A 17380-nucleotide genomic window follows, 5' to 3' on the forward strand; every position below is an offset into this window, starting at 1 on the left:
GGACTTGAAGGAGGGGGCCAGGCCCGCCCTGACCTGGCGCGGCTCCCTCCCGGGCGGCCCTGGCGCCTCTGGGCCGGCGGGGAGCGGCATTCAGCCCAGGGAGGCCCTTTCCTGGGCCAGGACTGCGTGCCCCGCCCCCGTGCTGGCTGCTTTCTTGTCCCCGCCTTTAGGATCAACTCCCTGCCCCGGGCTCCCGGGCCCTGAGCGGCCCTGCCCCCTTGGGTCCTACAGGAGGGGAGGGGGCGAGGACGGGCCCAGCCCTCGGTGCTGTCTCTGTCCTCCTGCCCCTCCTGGGACCCTCCCGGTCCCCCCAGCCTCCCCCTCCCTGCGTGCCCTTCTTGGCCGTGTTTGGATGAGCTGCTAGGCAGCCCCTAACAGCTGTGAGGGCTGAGGCTGCTGGCAGGATCCCGGAGGTCAGAGCCCCCAGGATGAGGCGGGCCCGAGCTGGACTCCAGAGCCAGCAGCTGGCCCAGAACAGCTGTCTGTTCAGACAGAAGCAGCCCAGCGGGCCAAGCGCGGCTTTGGAGCTGCCCGAACTGGTTCCCAGCCCAGCTGCCCCACGCCAGGTACTGCACGTCTCCAAGGTCAAGGTCATCATCTCCCAGGAAGGCCGGGACCACAGACAGCCTGTGGCCACACTACGGCTTCAATAAACGTCAGCTCATCGTGACCCGCGACACCCTGACGAGCACAGGCAGTGCTCCGCCGGGAGCGTCTGCGCCTTAACGAGGGGACAGCCACGAGCTCGAGGGTTCTCCGTGGCCCTTCTCAAAATGTTCTTCCAGCTGAGATTTGTAGAAACCAACGTGTCCTGACGAGCCGTGTGCGTCTCCGGCTCCGGCCCGGCTCCTGAGATTCCATCAGGGGCAGGCAGTTCCCATCCTGGAACCTCACAGAAACAACTCTCCACACCTTTCCTTAGGCCAGGGTGACGCCTGGCAGGAGGAAGAGTGGAAGGCGGGGCTGGCTGCCTGGAGGAGGGGGCGTGTTAGGGAGCAGGGGGCAGCACAGGGTGGATCGCGCTGTAACTGTGGCTCCTCCTCCACCCACTGGGCCCCCTGCCCCCCTCTGATGGTTCAGAAGCTATGTGTGTCCCCCCAGGCGGGCCTGCAGGCTGGCACCGGACAAGGAGCACCAGGGGCCCCGGCAGCTGGGAGGGTGACAGCTGGGCCCCGCCCTGGGGACAGGTTCCAACACGTTCCCTTCCAGGGTGGAGGCGGATTCAGTGTGGAGGGAGGAGGGGCCCCTGCGGGGTGGGGGGGGATGTGTAGCTGGGGATCCATGTCCGGTCTTGCCCTGGGCATGTTGGCCAAGGACTTGATCGGTCCCTTCTCTCATCTGCAGAAGGCCGATGATATTTTCCGCAAGGTGGTTGTGAGAATAAAATAAAAGTGCATGATGCTGAAGATGAAAGACAGGGCCCGGCCCGTAGCACGTGGCACAGCTGCCTGCCCACACCCCAGCTCTGAGATCAGCGCTGCCGCTACTCTCCCCATTGTACAGACAGGGAGCTGAGGCTCGGAGAGCTCCAGACGTTCCCTCAGGTTGTCAGGGGCCGGCTGAGAAGCTCTTAGGTGGTTAATTCTGGCATCTATAGGGCTCTTCCCCTCGCTGGGGTTATAGCTTCCCAAGGCCTTGTTTCTGCAGCTGGCAGGGAGCCCAGTTGATGGAATCAATGAATGAGTCAATGGAGGTTAAGCTGTGTGACCCCAGGTGAGCCTCTTTACCTCTCTGGGCCTGCATTTCACTATCTGTCAGGTAGAGCATGGTGCACCCAGCTCTCAAAAGCTTTTAAGCCAAACTCCAGGAAAGCACTCAGAGAAATGCAGGTCAGGGCTGGAGCACAGGGACTTTCCAAGGTCCCCGGTCATTTTTAGCCTCGCTCCCGGGGGATGAACGACCCGCGCTCTGTCCTCGGCCCAGCCCGCTCTCGGCGAGTTCTTTTTCTGGCTGTATGAACTCAGGCCGTGTGCATGGCCAAAGTTAAACTCAAGAGGGCTGGACACGTGGCTTGGGCGGGGAGCCGGGGCAGATGGCGGGCCACCTGTTGAAGGGGTGGCTTCGGATCCCCAGCTCCCGCCCGGCGGCCCCTCGCTGCCCGCTCCCTCCCTCCCTCCCGCCTCCGAGTCCGCCCCTCACCTGCCTCCTGGAGCCGAGCTGGACCTCCACAGCGTCCATGTGGGGGCTCAGGCCTGGGACCCTCACAGAGAGGGAAGCGGCCGAGGCTGGTGGGGAGGCGAGCATCCCCTTGCAGCTGCTTCTTAAAGACTGGAGGGCAGGGAAGACAAAGGCAAGGGGGCTTCCCACCCCTCAGAGAGGACCCCAAGTGGGGCCACGGGCAGGTGTGCCCCCCTGAGTCTCCCAACACTCCTGGCCCACCCCTGGAAGGGATCATTTGACCAAGGCTTTGGGCATTCAAAGATTTGAAACTCCTATTATTTAGAAAAAAAAATCACAGAGCAGTATATATTCATGGCTCGGGGTCGAAACCTTTGAAAATATCCATAAGCAAAAAAGAAGAAAGCCAGCATGCGCAGCCCCACTTGTCAGAGGGGAGCTTGCTGTCCGTCTTCAGTCTGTTCCACGGACAGGACATGCGTATTTTCACCCTCCTTCCACTGTCACGATGCAGGGTTAGTCTCCTTCTAGGTCCATACCCAGGTAGCCATGGCACATTTTGTCCCATAGCATCGTTTTGGGCGCTCACATCTTTGGGCTCGATCTCTTATCTGCAGTTCCAGAACTGCAAAACTCCAAAACCTTGTGTGGAACTCATTTGCCACAAAAATCTGCCCTGAGCTGACACGAGGCTATTTATAGCCTCCCTTTTCCCCTCACCACCAAGAGTCATGAGTTTTGCTACAGAAATATCTGCGAGTTCGACTCGGGGGGCTGCCCCAGACCCCACGGAAGTGAAAGGCAATCCTGGGCACAGTAGCACCTTCGATTTACAACGTCCAAGGGACTCTGAAGGCTGGATTCTGCCAGTGCCGTGGAGACGCACTGGATTTTAACCGAGTGGATGCGTTCGGAGCCAACACTTGCTGGATGTAACTCTCCTCGCTGGTGTTTTGTATTTAATACTCATGTCAACACCAAGAGGGGGTTGGGTCTGGTTTGCAGGTGGAGACACGGTTCCCCTGATGATGGGTCAGGCTTGAACCCAGATCCTTGGCCGCCGAGTTCAAGCACACACTGCACCCGCCTCCCCTCGCTCTTTCCTGATCGGTTTGAGACAGCACCAGTACCAGTGTCTTTCACACTGTGGTCCATGGACCGCTGCATCAGAATCCTGGGTGCTCATTAAAACAGTGCAGGTTTCCAGGCCCCGCTCCAGCCTCCTGACCCAGGTCTCTGAGGATGCCTCAGGCACTGGCCGGTTAAACAGGCTCATGGTCATTCTGGGGCCCATCAAGATTGAGACCATCTGCCCAGGGCCTCAGGGACAGGGGTGGAGGAAAATTCTGTCCCAACTCCTACTGGGTGTGTGCTCGGGGGCTCCAGGCTCTCAGTTTTTGCCTCTGCCCCCTGCTGCCAGGGGTATGCTAACCCTGACTGCCGACTCAGGAGCCCTGCGTCTCTGGGGCAGCCCGAAGGCTGCTGAGCACACCCCGTTGGCCCCAAAGCCATGGCTGGGAATGGGCTCTCCAACCCAGAGTCATTAACCTTGGTGAGCACAAGGTAATTGCAACTCAGTTCAGAAACTACCTTCACTGCCCACTCCCTTCTTAGAGCCTGACCTTCCTGCATGGTTCAGAGACACAGCACAAATCTCCCAGGTGAATGCTGCCAGTCCCACCCCTCTGCTTCTTGTCAAAAGAATAGCTGTTTCTTCTATCTTAATTCAGCCTGCCTGTCTTCCCTCCCTGCTTTCCTTTTTTCCAAGAGTAAATCCTTCCTTCCTTCCTCCCGTCTACTCATCCATCCATCCATCTATCCATCCATCCAACTATCCATCCATCCATGTATCCATCCATCCAACTATCCATCTATCCATCCATCCATCCGTCCATCTATCCATTCATCCACCCATCCATCCATCCATCCATCCATCTAGTCATCCACCCATCCATTCTTCCTCTTTCCACCCACTCATCCACGTATCCATCCATCCATCCATCCATGTATCCATGTATCCATGTATCCATCCACCCATCCATCCATCCATCCATCCACCCAGACATCCATCCATCTACTCATCCACCCATCCATTCTTCCTCTTTCCATCCACCCATCCATGCATCCACCCATCCATGTATCCATCTATCCAACCATCCACCCATCCATCCATCCATCCATCCATCCATCCACTCATCCATGTATCCATCTATCCATCCATCCATCATGGCACCCAGTGGGTACTCAATAAATTGTAGTTGAACGAATGAATGAAGAGTTTCTCCAAGCAATATATCTGGTAACCTTATGAAAAAGGAAAAAAAAAAAAAATTGCCTAAAAGTGGTTCTGGCTGAATGAGTGCCTCACACCCCCACCCATTCATCCATTCATTTGTTTGTTCATTAGTCAGAAGAAGCTTATTGAGTGCCGCCTAGGTATCAGGCATTCTCCTAGGCTCTGGTGCTGGAGATAAAGTGCTGAGCAAAAACAGATGTCTGGCCCTCACCCTTATGGAACTTGCGAATTTGGGGGGAGACAGATGTTAATCGAATAACCACACTCATGAATTCATAATTGCAAACAGCAATAAGTGCCCAGAAGGAAAAGAAATCAGCCAGCATGTCCCAGAGGTTGCTGAGCCAGGCCTGGGGGCAGGGAGGGCTCCCGGGAGGTCTGGACCCTCATGCAGGAACCAAAGGATGAGCCAACTGCTGTCAGGAAAGGGGCCCCCATGCCAGGTGGCTCAAGAGAGGGAATTAAATAAAGGGACCTGGTTAGAGAAGTGATAACATGGTGGAGAGAGCAAATGGGGAGATTAGGAGCTACAGGAAGCTGCTGTCACTCCTGGGCTGGAGGGACGAAAGAGGAGACACTGAAGCTACTGCTGGAACCACAGAGAAACACAGCCACTTCTAGAGACCCTGCCTGGGGTGGGCGGAGAAGGGGGGAGGCGGAGGGGGAGAAATACCCTGGCTTCTCTCTCTGGTACCTCCGTTGGCTGAACCTAATGGAAGTCACACAGCAAGGGAAACTGGGAATGGCGTTGGCAGAGCAGAAGGGTGAGGAATGGCTTACGCTGGCACAGGCAGGAATTAAATAGGCACAGAGGGGAGGGAAGCAAGTTCTAGCAATGGAAATGGCGTGTGCAAAGGCACTGTGGTGCAAAGTGTGTGGTGCCTCTTGGGAAGGGTGAGGCTCCCAGAGGGTGAAAGGGGCCCAGAGGTCCTGGTGTGTCCTGGAGACATGGCCAGGGGCCAGCAAACAGGGAGTTTGATCTTTAACCTGAGAGCTATGAAATCTGAGAAGGATTTGAAGCAGGAGGGAGGCCACGACCAAATTTGCACTTTTGAAAAGACCAAGGTGGCTCCTGGAGGAGAGCAAGTGGGAGGTGCCCCCAGAGGGGAAGCAGGCAGGAGGCCACCCCATCCCCAGACACCCAGCCTCCCCACCAGGCCAGGGGCGCTCCAGCTCCTCCACCCTCTGGCCTGGCACATGCACAGCAGGAGGAAAGCCCCAGCCCCTTGCGATGAGGCCTCTGCTTCCCTGATCATCTGCCTCCCCTCCTTTCAGATCTTTGCCCCCCCGATGAGGTCCTCTGCTTGGCTGCTCATCCACCCCCTCACCCCCTGCTAAGCCCCCAGCGGCCCACAGCCCGGGCTGGGGTGCCAGCCATCGCGGCACCTGTTCACGGCTGGTTTCCACTCTTCCAGCGGCTCAGCTTTCAGGTCTGATAAATATTAACGTCAGAGCAGGGCGAGGGTGGCCCCAGTGGGAGACGGTCTTTCTGGAAGGCGCGGTGGGGTGTCCAGCCTGAGCGGCAACGGGACATGCAGGCCTGATTCCCAGCCTCCTGCCTGTCCCCACCCCACCCCACTCGGGGGCCAGCTGGAGCCCCAGGAGACCACCCGGAGGGTCAGACTCGCTCTGCTTCTGTCTTAAGGTCGGGCTGGGCACCACGAGAGCTAAGCCTTGGGGCTCCGAGGAAGGGACGGCACCCGGAAGAAGGCCTGGAGCCCCTGGAGGAGGCATGTTGGCCTCAAAGCCATGAACCCCCACTTTCCAAAGGCGTGAAAGGGCTTCAGCCCGGGTCTCCTTGACACTCTGCATGTGACCTCGGACAAGTCGGGGCTGTCCTGGACCCTGGACCCTCCGCCTGTCAAATAGAGGGGGCGGGCTGGAGAAGCCCCAAGTCTCAACTCTAGCCGAAAACGTCTCCTTGAGAAGGCGAACACTTCTTGAAGGCGGGAACCATTCAGGGAGCTACGGGGGAGAAACGGACCCTCGGGCAGGGCCTGCTGTGCGGGAGCACCTCTGCATCCACTGGTGTTTGGATCCCCCACGGCAATGGGGCGGGCAGGCAGGTTATTCTCCACACTCATATGGACCAAGGAAATATGGTCCAGAAGTATACCCACTTGCCCGGGGCCACGAGGAGAATACACGGCGGGGCTGGGATTGCCGTCCAGATGTTGGAATCCAGAGGCAGTGTAGGGCCGTACCTGAGTGTGGGCTCTGGAGCCAGGCAGCCTGGTTTGAAATCCACCTCTGTCACTTAGAAGCTGTGTGAGCCTGGGCAAGTAGCTTGGCCTCTCTGGGCTTCAGTCTCCACATCTACAAAGCAGGAATAATACTTGTGCCTCTACCTCATCAGGTCATTGAAAGGATTGAATGGGACAACAGACGCAGATTTAGAACAGGGCTTAGCTACGTAAGGGTCCAGGATCTCCTCACCCCAAGGTGCACGCAGGTCCCACTGCACCATCCCGGTGTCCGTCAGCGGAGACCTGCGCAGCATCTCACACAGCCTCCCAGATGGGCAGGCCCTCCAGGAATACACTCTGAACCCAGGCGGGACTGGATCAAGTGGGAACCAGGGCTGTAAGGCACTGATCCTGGCGAGCGCCGTCCTCTCCACAGCTGGAATGTCCTCAGTCATCCTAAGACCCGGGCAGACTGGAATTTTAAAATGTGTTTCCCCTTTTAGAGCAAAGCCGTCCTGAAGCATTTCTGGCCTGTGAAAGGAACACGGTTTCCGAGCCAGCGCAGAGAAACCACGCGAGCTCACACAACCCAACGAAAACACCGGCCACAGAGCCCTAGCCTCTGTGGCCCCTGTGGGCTTCTTCGGGGCTGCGGGGGTGGCCAGGGGGTGGGAGCCTTGTGGGAGATGGCCGCCCGGGGTGGGGCTGCTGGCGGGCAGCTGGGAGGAGGAGTCAGGAACTGGGAACCCTGGGAATCTCACGAGTGGCCGCAAACGTGGTTTCGAGCATCTCCGTGGGCACTGAAGTCCAGCCCCCATCCCCCATGACCAGCACCTCCCCGCCAGGTGTCTACCCGACAGAATCACCGTGTGTGTTCTCAACAAAACACAGGGACTAGAATGTTCAGACAAACACTGTTTGTGTTAGCCTAAAACGGGAACTACCCAGAAGCCCATCAACAGGGGAAAGGACAAATAAATTATGATACGTTCATCAATGGAAAACTATACAGCAGGAAAAAAGGAGCTAGTACTCCTACACGCAAAAACCGGGAGGAACTTCACAGACATAACATACAGCGACAAACTGGACTCAAAGAGTATGTACAATATACTTCTATTTATATAAAGTACAAATTCTACACTGATACACACTACAACACGCATGAACCTCGAAAACATCATGCTAAGTGAAGGAAGCCAGACACAAAAGACCACATACCGTATGATTCCATTTATGTGAAACGTCCAGAACAGGCAGATCCGTAGAGACAGCAGATTGGAGGTTGCTAGGGGCTGGGGGGTTTGGGAGGTGACAGCTAAAGGGTCTGGGGTTTCTTTCAGGGGTGATGAAAATGCTCTAAAATTGATTGTGGAGATGGTTGCACAACTCTAAATATACTGAAAGCCACTGAATTGTACACCATTGAATTGGTGGATTGTGTGGCATGTGAATTATATCTCAATAAAGCCACTAAAGAATAAAAAACAGCTTGGCATTAGAACTCAGGGTGCCTGGAGCTCTGGCTGTCAGCCGTCACTGCGGGTGGGGGACTGCCCGGAAGGGGACGCAAGGGGGGCTGCTGGGAGGCCGGACACGCCTTCTTTCTGAGCGCCGGTTACACAGATGTGCTCCATTGGTGAAAATGCCGCGAGCTGTACCCACACGATGATGCACACTTTTCTGCGTGGAGATCACACTTCAATAAAACTATTTTTGTAAGAAACAGCACCCCAGTTTAGCGTGGGACCGGGCTCAGTCCCGCTTTACCTCCCCATGAATGAGTCCAGCAGCAACCAACCACAGAAATCATAGACCGGGCGGGCTTTGGAACACCCTTCAGTGACTCAGAGGAACAGCTGGAAAGAATCTGCAATTGCCGGCTCCCCAGCCCCCTTCGCCAGGGTGAGGACCTGCCGCAGCCCACCGAGCGTTCTAGGGCCGGAGAGCTCACACAGAGGGAGGGTCAGGGGCACCTGGCTGGGGTGGGGCCGCCGGTGGAGCCCCAGGCGGGACTCGAAGGCATCCAGGAAGCCCTGACCATTAGCCTCCCTGGCAGGACCCAGCCGGGGACAAGGAGGCCTTTATTGCGAAGGATCAGGGAAGGCTGGCCTGGCGGGCCAGGAGCTGGGCACACACAGCAGCGTGGATTAGAGCGAGGCGCTGGGGCCAGACTGCCGGGCTTGGAATCCAGCTCCGCCATTCCCAGCTCTGTGACCTTGGGGACGTGCGGGGACCCACCCCCCCAGAGCCTCAGTGTCCCCTTCAGTGAAATCGGGAAACAATAGCGCCCATTCTTCAGGCAGTCACGAGATCTAAAGCAGATGACGATGTAAGCTCTGAACACGGCACCTGGCACGTGGTCAGCATCCAGGAAGCCTCAGCCACCATCCTTACATCCTAGAGGACACGAACTGGTCCTCATTGAGCACCTACTGCACGCCAGGCACCCCGAGGGCAGGCGGCTGGAAGCTGCTGCCGCCTCCTTTTGCCTCCACCCCTCCCCCACCCGCCCAGGCCCTACCTTCTCCAGAAACCTCCCCGGCTTGGAAGCCTGGGAACTAACCACATAAATGATGGCTGTGGATTTTGTGCTGCAAACCAGGGGTCTGTTGAGAAGCCAGCAGCCAGGGCGTCTCTGAGCACACTCAAGATTTATGCGGAGGGCTTGTCCCATTATCCCCAGGGGCAGGTCCGCCCTGGCGACCATTTATCAAAGGAGTTTTACGAGGCCCTGAAGTTCACGGCGACAGCGGGGGGAATGGTGTCCCGGAGGGGAGGACTGGAGATGTCTGCCTCTGGATTCCTTTTCCAGGTTGACAGGAGCAAGGCAAGGTTTTAGGGGCCCCTGATTCCGCTCTTAGAACCTGGACCCCATGCTCTGATCCTTAACTGTGTACTGTAAGCAGTGATTTTTTTTTTTTTTTTTTAACAAAGCACTTTGAGGCTTACAAAATGCTTCTGCACAGGTCGTCTCCAGCCCCGGACGTGGAAAGCAGTCCCCCGACTTCTACTCTCCCGTATTTGAAAAAAGAAAGGATGCCAAGTGAGGCTCACCAAGCATGCGTATATTTTTAATGTTTACATGAACAAATCAGCCCAGTTTACACACATGAAATGCAAGGAAATTGCAGCAGCCCCGGTGGTGGGGGGGCCTGTGTCCTTGGGCCTCAGTTTCCCTGTCTTGCAAATGCAGATGACTCTTCCTCCTGCTCTTCCTCCAGGATTGCTGTGTGGCAGGAGCTAAGGGATGGGAAATGGCTCCCAAGCCCCAGGCCTCCATAAATCCCGGACATTTTTTATTGTTAACGGTTACATTCCTTCCCTCTGAGAAGGAAGATAGACTTTTGCCCGTGGCCTGCCATGTTTGAAGTCTTCCTGAGGATAGCAGAAAAGTGCTTGCTTCGTTCTTAGGCCAAAAAGAAGAAAGAAAAAAATAGGGCAGTCAGTGATAAATTTTGTTTTCCTGGTCCCCAGAGAGCCAGAGGCCAAACACACAGCACACGCAGCCTCTGAAAGAGGATGGACCGGCCCACGGAGGCAAACGGGTCCTGGGAGGGATGGCAGGGGCACACGCGCAGTTTAGAGGGAGGAGGAAAAGCACAGAGGCCCCGGTGAGAAGGGGAGCGGGGCTCCGCGGTCGCGAGGAGCTGGGGGCACACGGCAGAGTCTGATCTTGATCACTGGCGCTCGGGAAGAAGGAAAGACTGAAAGACGGAGCAGTGGAAGCTGGCAATTCAGGAACATGGGAGGCAGGGGGAGGTTTTGGACACAGTCTGGCACGGCTGGAGCGCGGATTGGGCCCCAACGGTGTCCCGGGCCTCGTGACACTGTGGGACGACGAGAGGGACGCCATCCAGGCCCTCCCCCCGTGGGAGAGGCAGGCCCAGAGACAGACACACAAAATAAGGTGTGCTAAGTGCTCGGAGCCTGGAAACTGGCTCTCCCCAGCAGGGCGAGGGCAGATTCCTGCGGTTTCTGGGCCAAGATGATCCTCCAGGAAGCTGTGAATCTGAGATGTGCCCAGATGTTCCAGCTGACGGCCTTCTGGTCGCCTACGGACCCCGGCAGGCGTTTCCTCGCTGTTCCCAAGGCCTGGTCCGCCCGCCAGCATCTGTCGTTGCTTTTCAAATCCGCTACACCCGGGTCCTAGGAACAGAGACAGAGAGAGCCGCCGGGCGTGCCGCAAGGGGTCTGGGGGCTGCGCCCTCTCTCCAGCTGCAGGGAGGGCCGGGACTCAGAGGGAGCTAGGAGACGGCTCGGCTGGGGTCGGGGGGCTGTGGCTCCAACAAGAAGTTAATATCAATGAGGCTTGATGTCTCTCCTCATCTGCTGGCACATTCTTGGCCTGTTTTGTGTCCCGACCTGTCAGGGCCTCAGTTTCCTCGGGTGTGAAACTGCGGACACGTGAGGAGAGGAAGGACGAGACTGCAGCCACTCCTGCCCTAACCAGCTGGCATCTCAGGACTTAGGGCAAAGCTAGTCTTCACGGCTAACAAAGCCAGGAGTGACAGAGACAGGGCGTCTGGTTCCAGCCCCGGCTCCATCACACTGCGGGACCTGGGGCCTTGACGCCCCTTCTCTGTGCCCCTGTCTCTTCACCTGGAAACTGGGGAGACAACAGAACCTACCTCACGGGCTTGTCGCAATGATTCAGCCCGTTTGCATCGGTAAGGCACAGGTGCCTGTGTGCGAGGAACAGCCACCCGACGTGCACACACGGCGGTTATTTACACACGGCGGTTATTTCTGTGTCCAGAGGGTGTGCTTCACTTGGCTGTCTCACTTCACCCTCCCCCCAGCTCTATGGGGTTTTGTTATTCCTGTTTTGCAGATGGGGAAACTGAGGCTCAGAGAGGTTAAGTAGCAGGACAAAGCCACACAGCTAGGAACTGGCAGAGCCGTGATGTCAATTTGCTGTGTCAAGCTGTGCCAGAGGCCCCGCCCTTTGTCATCCACCCTCAGATGACCAGCCTGCCTTCCTCCTCCTCTGATCTGGGCTCACCGGCTTCCTGCCTCCCGAGAAGTGAGCCAGGGGACTTCCCTGAGTCACTGGGTCATCGAAGGAGACAAAAACACCGAGCTGGAAGCCTCTCTCCTCCCACTCCTGGCCCACTTTGTACGCACACACAGGCACACACAGGAACACATGCACATGGATGCACGCACACAGGTACACAACCAGCACGTGTGCACACACATGCACACACAAACACATGCAATACAAACACACAGGTGAATGCATGCACACGAGTACACAGGAACACACATGTACACAGTAACGCATGCACACACACATGTACACAACCAACACATGCGGGCACACATACGCACAGTTGAATGCATGCACACATGTCTGCAGCAACACGTGCATGCACACACAAACATGAATCCATGCACACAGTAACACACACATACACACATGCAGACACACACTTTTGCACACGTGGCACATACTCAGGGTGTCCTCACGGATGACCCCAGCTTAGATAAGGAAACTCCACTCCCTCTTTTTGTCCTGTCAGCCCCTGGGGCACCCTCCGCCCTCAGACTCTGTGTGTGACCTCATCACAGTGCCCCGGTCTCCTGGGAACGCAGACAGGCTGTAGCAGAGCCTCCTCCTCAGCCACTGGACAGAGCCAGGCAGGGTCCACACACACACACACACACAGTTACTCCAGTGTGCCGGGCCCCCGTGCCCACAGCACTGTGATCTCTCTGTCTCATTTGACCCACACAAGAAAACCCCACGAGGATCACGACCCCATTGCACAGAGCAGGAAGCTGAGGCTTAGAGAACTAAGGTCTGCCCAAGGCTCCCACGGCAAGAGAGGGATCAGGCAGCACTGGGCCCAGGGGCCTGGGCCGCTGGTACTGAGCCAGGCCCTGGATGTGCCCCGTGAGCAAGACAGACCCAGTTCCTGTCCGGGGGATGGGGCCCCCAGGCTCCTGGGGAGGCCGACAGACAGAGAACAGTCGCCAGAAAAATAAATAAAATCTATGACAAATTCCTATGCCAACGAGCCGAGACAGAGACTAACAGGGGAGCCTGCTGGAGACGGAGAAGGCAGAGAACCCTGCGGGGCAGGGAAGACTCTGCAGCCAGGACCATAAAGATGGGCCCGAGCCGGCTTCACCAAGAGAGCCTGGAAAGGCATTTGGAGCAGAGGAACAGCATGTGCCAAGCCTCAAGGGACCCCCCCCCCCTCCCCGTAACCCCAAGAGGGACCTGCATTTTCTGAGCTGGCATTGTGTTGGCAGCCGCCTCCTGGTCTGTGTGGGCTTAATCGCTTTGCTAAGACACAATCATACAGACCTCACCCTTTCAAGTTCCCCTAATCAGTACCCCTCTCCCTCCAGGTATTAAAAATGCCAGAAGCAGGGAAAGCCCCTCGCCCCACCCCCAACATTCCTTCCTTCGGACAGCTCTGCTGACACAGCTCCTCTCCCGGCCTGGGTGACAACCACAGTCCTGCGTTTCTGGCGATGATGGCGATGACTTTCCTGTCGATCCCTGGACTGTGACCCCTGGAATTCCACCAAGGGCTCCGAAGAGGTGGCCCCTTTCTCTCGCTCCGTTTATTTACAATGCATGGCCCTCCTCCGTGCCAAGAGGAAGCCTAGTTTTATTTACATGTCAATGCCCCAGAGGGCAGAGGGGCCCACCTGGCACCTTTGTCCCCAGGCTGACTCTGGGCTCCAGCTGGCAGATCAGGACAGCTGTCAACTGCTCAGAAACCACAGACTCCTAGAATTTTGAAGCTGGGAGGGGTGGCATTTCGCAGATGGGAAATGTGAGGCCCAGAGAGGCCTGGATTCACACAAGGCCTCCCAGCCGAGGCCAGAGGAGCAGGGAGGATGGAGGGGTCCTGGCTGTGTCCCCTGCCGTGCACAGTCTCCATCGGCAGAAGGGGTGACGCGGACCAGATGTTTGCCTAGCGAGGCTGCCCTGCCAGGGGGTCGAGAGCAGGTGCCAGAGTTGGCTGCCTGGGTCTGAATCTGAGCTCCACCACTCCAGAAAAATAACTTAACCCTCAGGGCCTCGTCTTTCTCATCTGTGAAATGGGCTGATCACAGCGCTTAACCCCGAGTTACCAGGAAAAGCAACTGAGCTGATGTATAGAAAGCGCTTAGAATAGCACCTGGCACACGCTAAGGACTCTCTGTGTATCTATACGCACAAACAATAAACACATGGAAAGCGAGTCCCCTGCTAGAGCTCCTTTTTAACAAGAGACAGAAAGGGCCCAGAGTTGTTGAGTCACTTGTCCTGGCACACACAGCCCGGCACACACAGGATCCTTCTGCCTCTGGCCAGCAGTGAGGAGGGGCGCGACAGGCTGAGGACTCTGTCCCCCGGATGGTGCCTTCACTAATGTGTTCCAGGAGACAGCGGACAGCTCCTCTTCCCTCTGTCTCCAAAATTAGAACACTGGGCCCAGAAAGGTGCCCCCCACCCCGGGCAGCTCCGGGCTGTAAGCGGCCCTCATTCGGTCCCCCTCTAAATGGGGAGGGGTCTGAACGAGCCTGCCCGCTGCTCCGGGGCTGAGGCCGCCCTCCGAGAGCTCCTCCCGGCTCCTCGGGCTCCGGGGGGCGCCGGCCCCGTCCTCACCTGGCTCCTCCCGCGTCCTGCTTGACCTTTACTTAAAGAGCAGCTCCAGCCGCTGATGGGTTTGCGCGGGTCCCGGAGGAGACCCTTCAGACGGCTCGAGCCGGGCGCGCTGGAGAGAGGCCCTAATTGGGGCAATGAATCATCGCGCGCGGCTCCCGGCTGGACACAAAATAGATAGAGGAGCCGGCGAGCCATTGTGCGCAGTTTGGGACGCGGGGGGGAGGACGGAGAGGGGAGGCGGGGTGGGGGGAGGAGGAGGAGGAGGGCGGGCGCCGAGGAGGGCGCGCGAGGGAGGGATTCCCCCGCCCGCGTGCTCCCGCTCCCGCCCCTGCTCCGCCCCCCTCCCGCGCGCCGCCCGCCGCCCCGCCTCCTTCCTCCCCAATTAAATGACCCAACGCTTTGGCAGGCGCCGGAGCTCGCACATGCGGCCGCCGCTCCAGCCGCCCGGGGCCCGCCGCCGCCGCCGCTGCGTTCCGGGCGCGCTCGCCGCGGCGCCGCCGGGGGGCTCGGCAGGCCCGGGGGGCGGGGGGGGCGCCCGTGCGAGCGGCCGTGCGCCCGCGCCCGCGCCGGCCGCCCGCCGCCAAACTTCGCGGCGCGCACACATGCTCCAAGTTGGGCGCGGCGGCGGCGGCGCGGGCGGGCGGTGAGGGCGGCCCGGGGCGCGCGGGGGTTCGCGGCGCGGCCATGAGCGGGCGGCCGGCGCCGGTCTCCCGCAAGCAGCGGCTCATGGCAGCCGTGGGCGAGCGGGCGGCGGGCGGCGGCGGCGCGCCGCTGTCCTGCTTCATCTGCGGCGGCGGCATCGGGCGCGGCAAGGAGCTCAAGCTGCAGGTGAAGCAGCCGGCGGCGGCGGCGGCGGGCGCGGGGGCCCCGGCGCAGCCCTTCTTCCCGTTCCTGCAGCAGCAGGAGCCGGCGCCCGGCGCGCGCGAGCTGTCCCCGGCCGACGGCTGCGTGCTGGTGTGCGCCGTGTGCCGCTGCTTCCTGGGCGAGCAGTGGGCGGCCTTCGAGCGCGCCCGCACGCCCGTGGACAAGCGCATGTACTGGCTCAAGCGGCCCCACCAGTGCGACGCGGCCGCGGGCGGGCGCCGCGGGGGCGCCGGGGCCCCCCGCGAGTGGAACGTCGCCTACGCGCTGGGCGGCGCGGCTGGCGAAGAAGACGACGACGACGACGGCCCCGGGCCCCGCGCGGCCGCCGAGGAGCCTCGGGACTCCGAGCTGTCGGAGCTGTCGGACACCGACCCCCTCTCGGAGCCGGACCCGAGCGCGCGCGACGCCGCCGCCGCCGCCAGTCCCCACCAGGGCGGGGCGCCGGCGGCGCGGGCCACCCCGGGGCCGGGGCCTCTGGGGGGCCGCTGCCAGGAGTGGAGGCCGGCGCCCGGAGCCCCTCCGGGACAGGGCGTGGAGACCCCGGCGCAGGGGGACGCGGACGAGGAGGGGGTCCCCTCGAAGCTCCACGTGGACGGGGAGCCCAAGACCGGCCTTCAGCGCCGGCGGAAGGGCGCCGGGAGACACTGGGTCCCTGAGGCCCGGGCCAGCGTCCTGAGGGGCGTTCAGGACCCTTGGTCGGGCCCTCCAGTCCAGGTGTCCCCTGCAGACGGCGGGAAAGGAGCCCCGTCGGGGAGGGCCGCCAAGACTCCCGAGAGCAGATCTCTGGGGGAGGCCCGTGGGGGCTACTATATGTCTGAGGACAGCGACATCAACATCACGAGCGAGGAAGAGGACCGCAAGGAGCAGCCTCTCCCTGGCCGCTGCGGCCCCAAAGAGAGAGAGAACGGTGGTGGCCGTGTTCCACGGGCCCCTGCGGAGAGCCGGCCTGCGCCACCAGGGGGCCTCTGCTGCTACATCTGTGGGTCGGCGCTGTCCCCGGCCTCGCAGCACCAGATCCACGTGCAGAAGCAGGAGAAGCTGGCCCAGGCGCCCTTCTTCCCCTTCCTGTGGCTGCACAGCCCGCCGCCCGGGGCGCAGCCCATCAGCGAGGGCGGCAGCACGGTGGTGTGCCCCTGCTGCTTCTCCTCCCTCATGCAGCAGTGGCAGAGCTTCGAGCTGGCCCACGTGCCCGTCCTGCAGCGGCTCTACGTCGTGCCCCTGAACAGCCACGCCCCCGGCATGGCCTCCAAGGGCAGGAGGCTCCCCAGGGAAGAGGGCCTGCCCGCCAGGGCCCTGCCAGAGGCCTGCTACCTCTGCGGGGAGGACTGCACCCAGGACGCCCGGGCTGTAGCCTCCAGGATCCTCAATGGCAACGCCAGGGGCGCCATGCATTTCCCCTTCCTCAGCCTGCTGCCCTGCCCGCCCAACGCCCGGGGCCCCAACAAGCGCTCCGAGGTCCACAGCTGCCCCAAGTGCTTCAGCGTCCTGGAGGACGTCTGGGCGCTGTACCGGGCCTGCCAGAACGAGGAGCTCATCACCTCCGTGCAGGGCTTCCTGGGCCGCTACCACCAGGCCTTCTCCGCCTCGGACCCTGCCGTCTGCGATCCGCCGGCGCCGGCCCAGGGCGGCCTGGCAGCCGTCTGCTACATCTGCGGGGCCGAGCTGGGCCCCGGGAAGGAGTTCCAGCTCAACGTGAACCCCTCGGGCCGCCTGGGCGAGAGGGAGCCCTTCTTCCCCTTCCTCACTGTGTACCCGCCCGCCCCGCGCGCCAGGCCCGCCGACTCCACCGGCCTGGTGTCCACCTGCGTGCTCTGCTACCACGACCTGCTGGGCCAGTGGCTGCAGCACGAGGCCCGCGGCGCCCAGCACGCCGTCAGCGCCTGGTCCCGGCAGTACCAGGTGGAGGTGTTCGTGTGCTTCTTCTGCCAGCAGGAGAAGAAGCGGTGTCTCGGGTTGAAGGCCGTGCGGGTGGCCCGGCTGCCCTTGTTCCTCTATACCCTGCGAGCCAGCCACAGCCTGCTGGTGGACGACGGGCGGCAGCTCATCATCGGCGCCTGCGTGGAGTGCGGGACCCTGGTGTGCGCTGGCCAGGGGCTCACCCGCCAGGGACCCATGGGCTGGAGCTCCCCGGTGGCAGCGGCAATGAAGGTAAGCAGCACTTCTCATCGTATCCTCTGAAGTCCACACAGGGGAGGAAGAGACAGTGGTTTTCTGTTCCTCTGCTGAGCAGGAGTTTGTGCTGATTCTTTTGGGTGCGTTCCAGCAGGAGGTGTCCTCCCGGGGGCCCGCAGGCTGGCGCTTGGT

General features: G+C 60.2%; 1 protein-coding gene and 1 long non-coding RNA gene across 4 annotated transcripts in view; one reads left to right on the forward strand and one right to left on the reverse strand.

The window, feature by feature from the left end:
* Positions 1–9647: 9647 nt before the first annotated feature.
* Positions 9648–14541, reverse strand: LOC138923393 (uncharacterized). The gene is made up of 2 exons (XR_011436941.1): positions 14213–14541; positions 9648–10749 (listed from the first exon to the last, which is right to left on the reverse strand). It is a non-coding gene; the product is annotated as an uncharacterized lncRNA (long non-coding RNA).
* Positions 14542–14864: 323 nt separating this feature from the next.
* Positions 14865–17380, forward strand: part of GSE1 (Gse1 coiled-coil protein) — a 407880-nt gene continuing 405364 nt past the window's right edge. For 2 of the 3 annotated variants that reach the window (XM_005608471.4, XM_023637434.2), the window contains exon 1: positions 14868–17224. In XM_005608471.4, the coding sequence (XP_005608528.3) occupies positions 14897–17224 (2328 nt within the window). In that variant the 5' untranslated portion in view covers positions 14868–14896. Of the gene's footprint in view, positions 17225–17380 lie in introns of all 3 variants that reach the window. The other variant, XM_005608472.4, reaches the window with a different exon arrangement.

Source organism: Equus caballus, chromosome 3 (assembly GCF_041296265.1).
Source record: "Equus caballus isolate H_3958 breed thoroughbred chromosome 3, TB-T2T, whole genome shotgun sequence".
In the NCBI taxonomy this organism is placed as follows: Eukaryota; Metazoa; Chordata; class Mammalia; order Perissodactyla; family Equidae; genus Equus; species Equus caballus.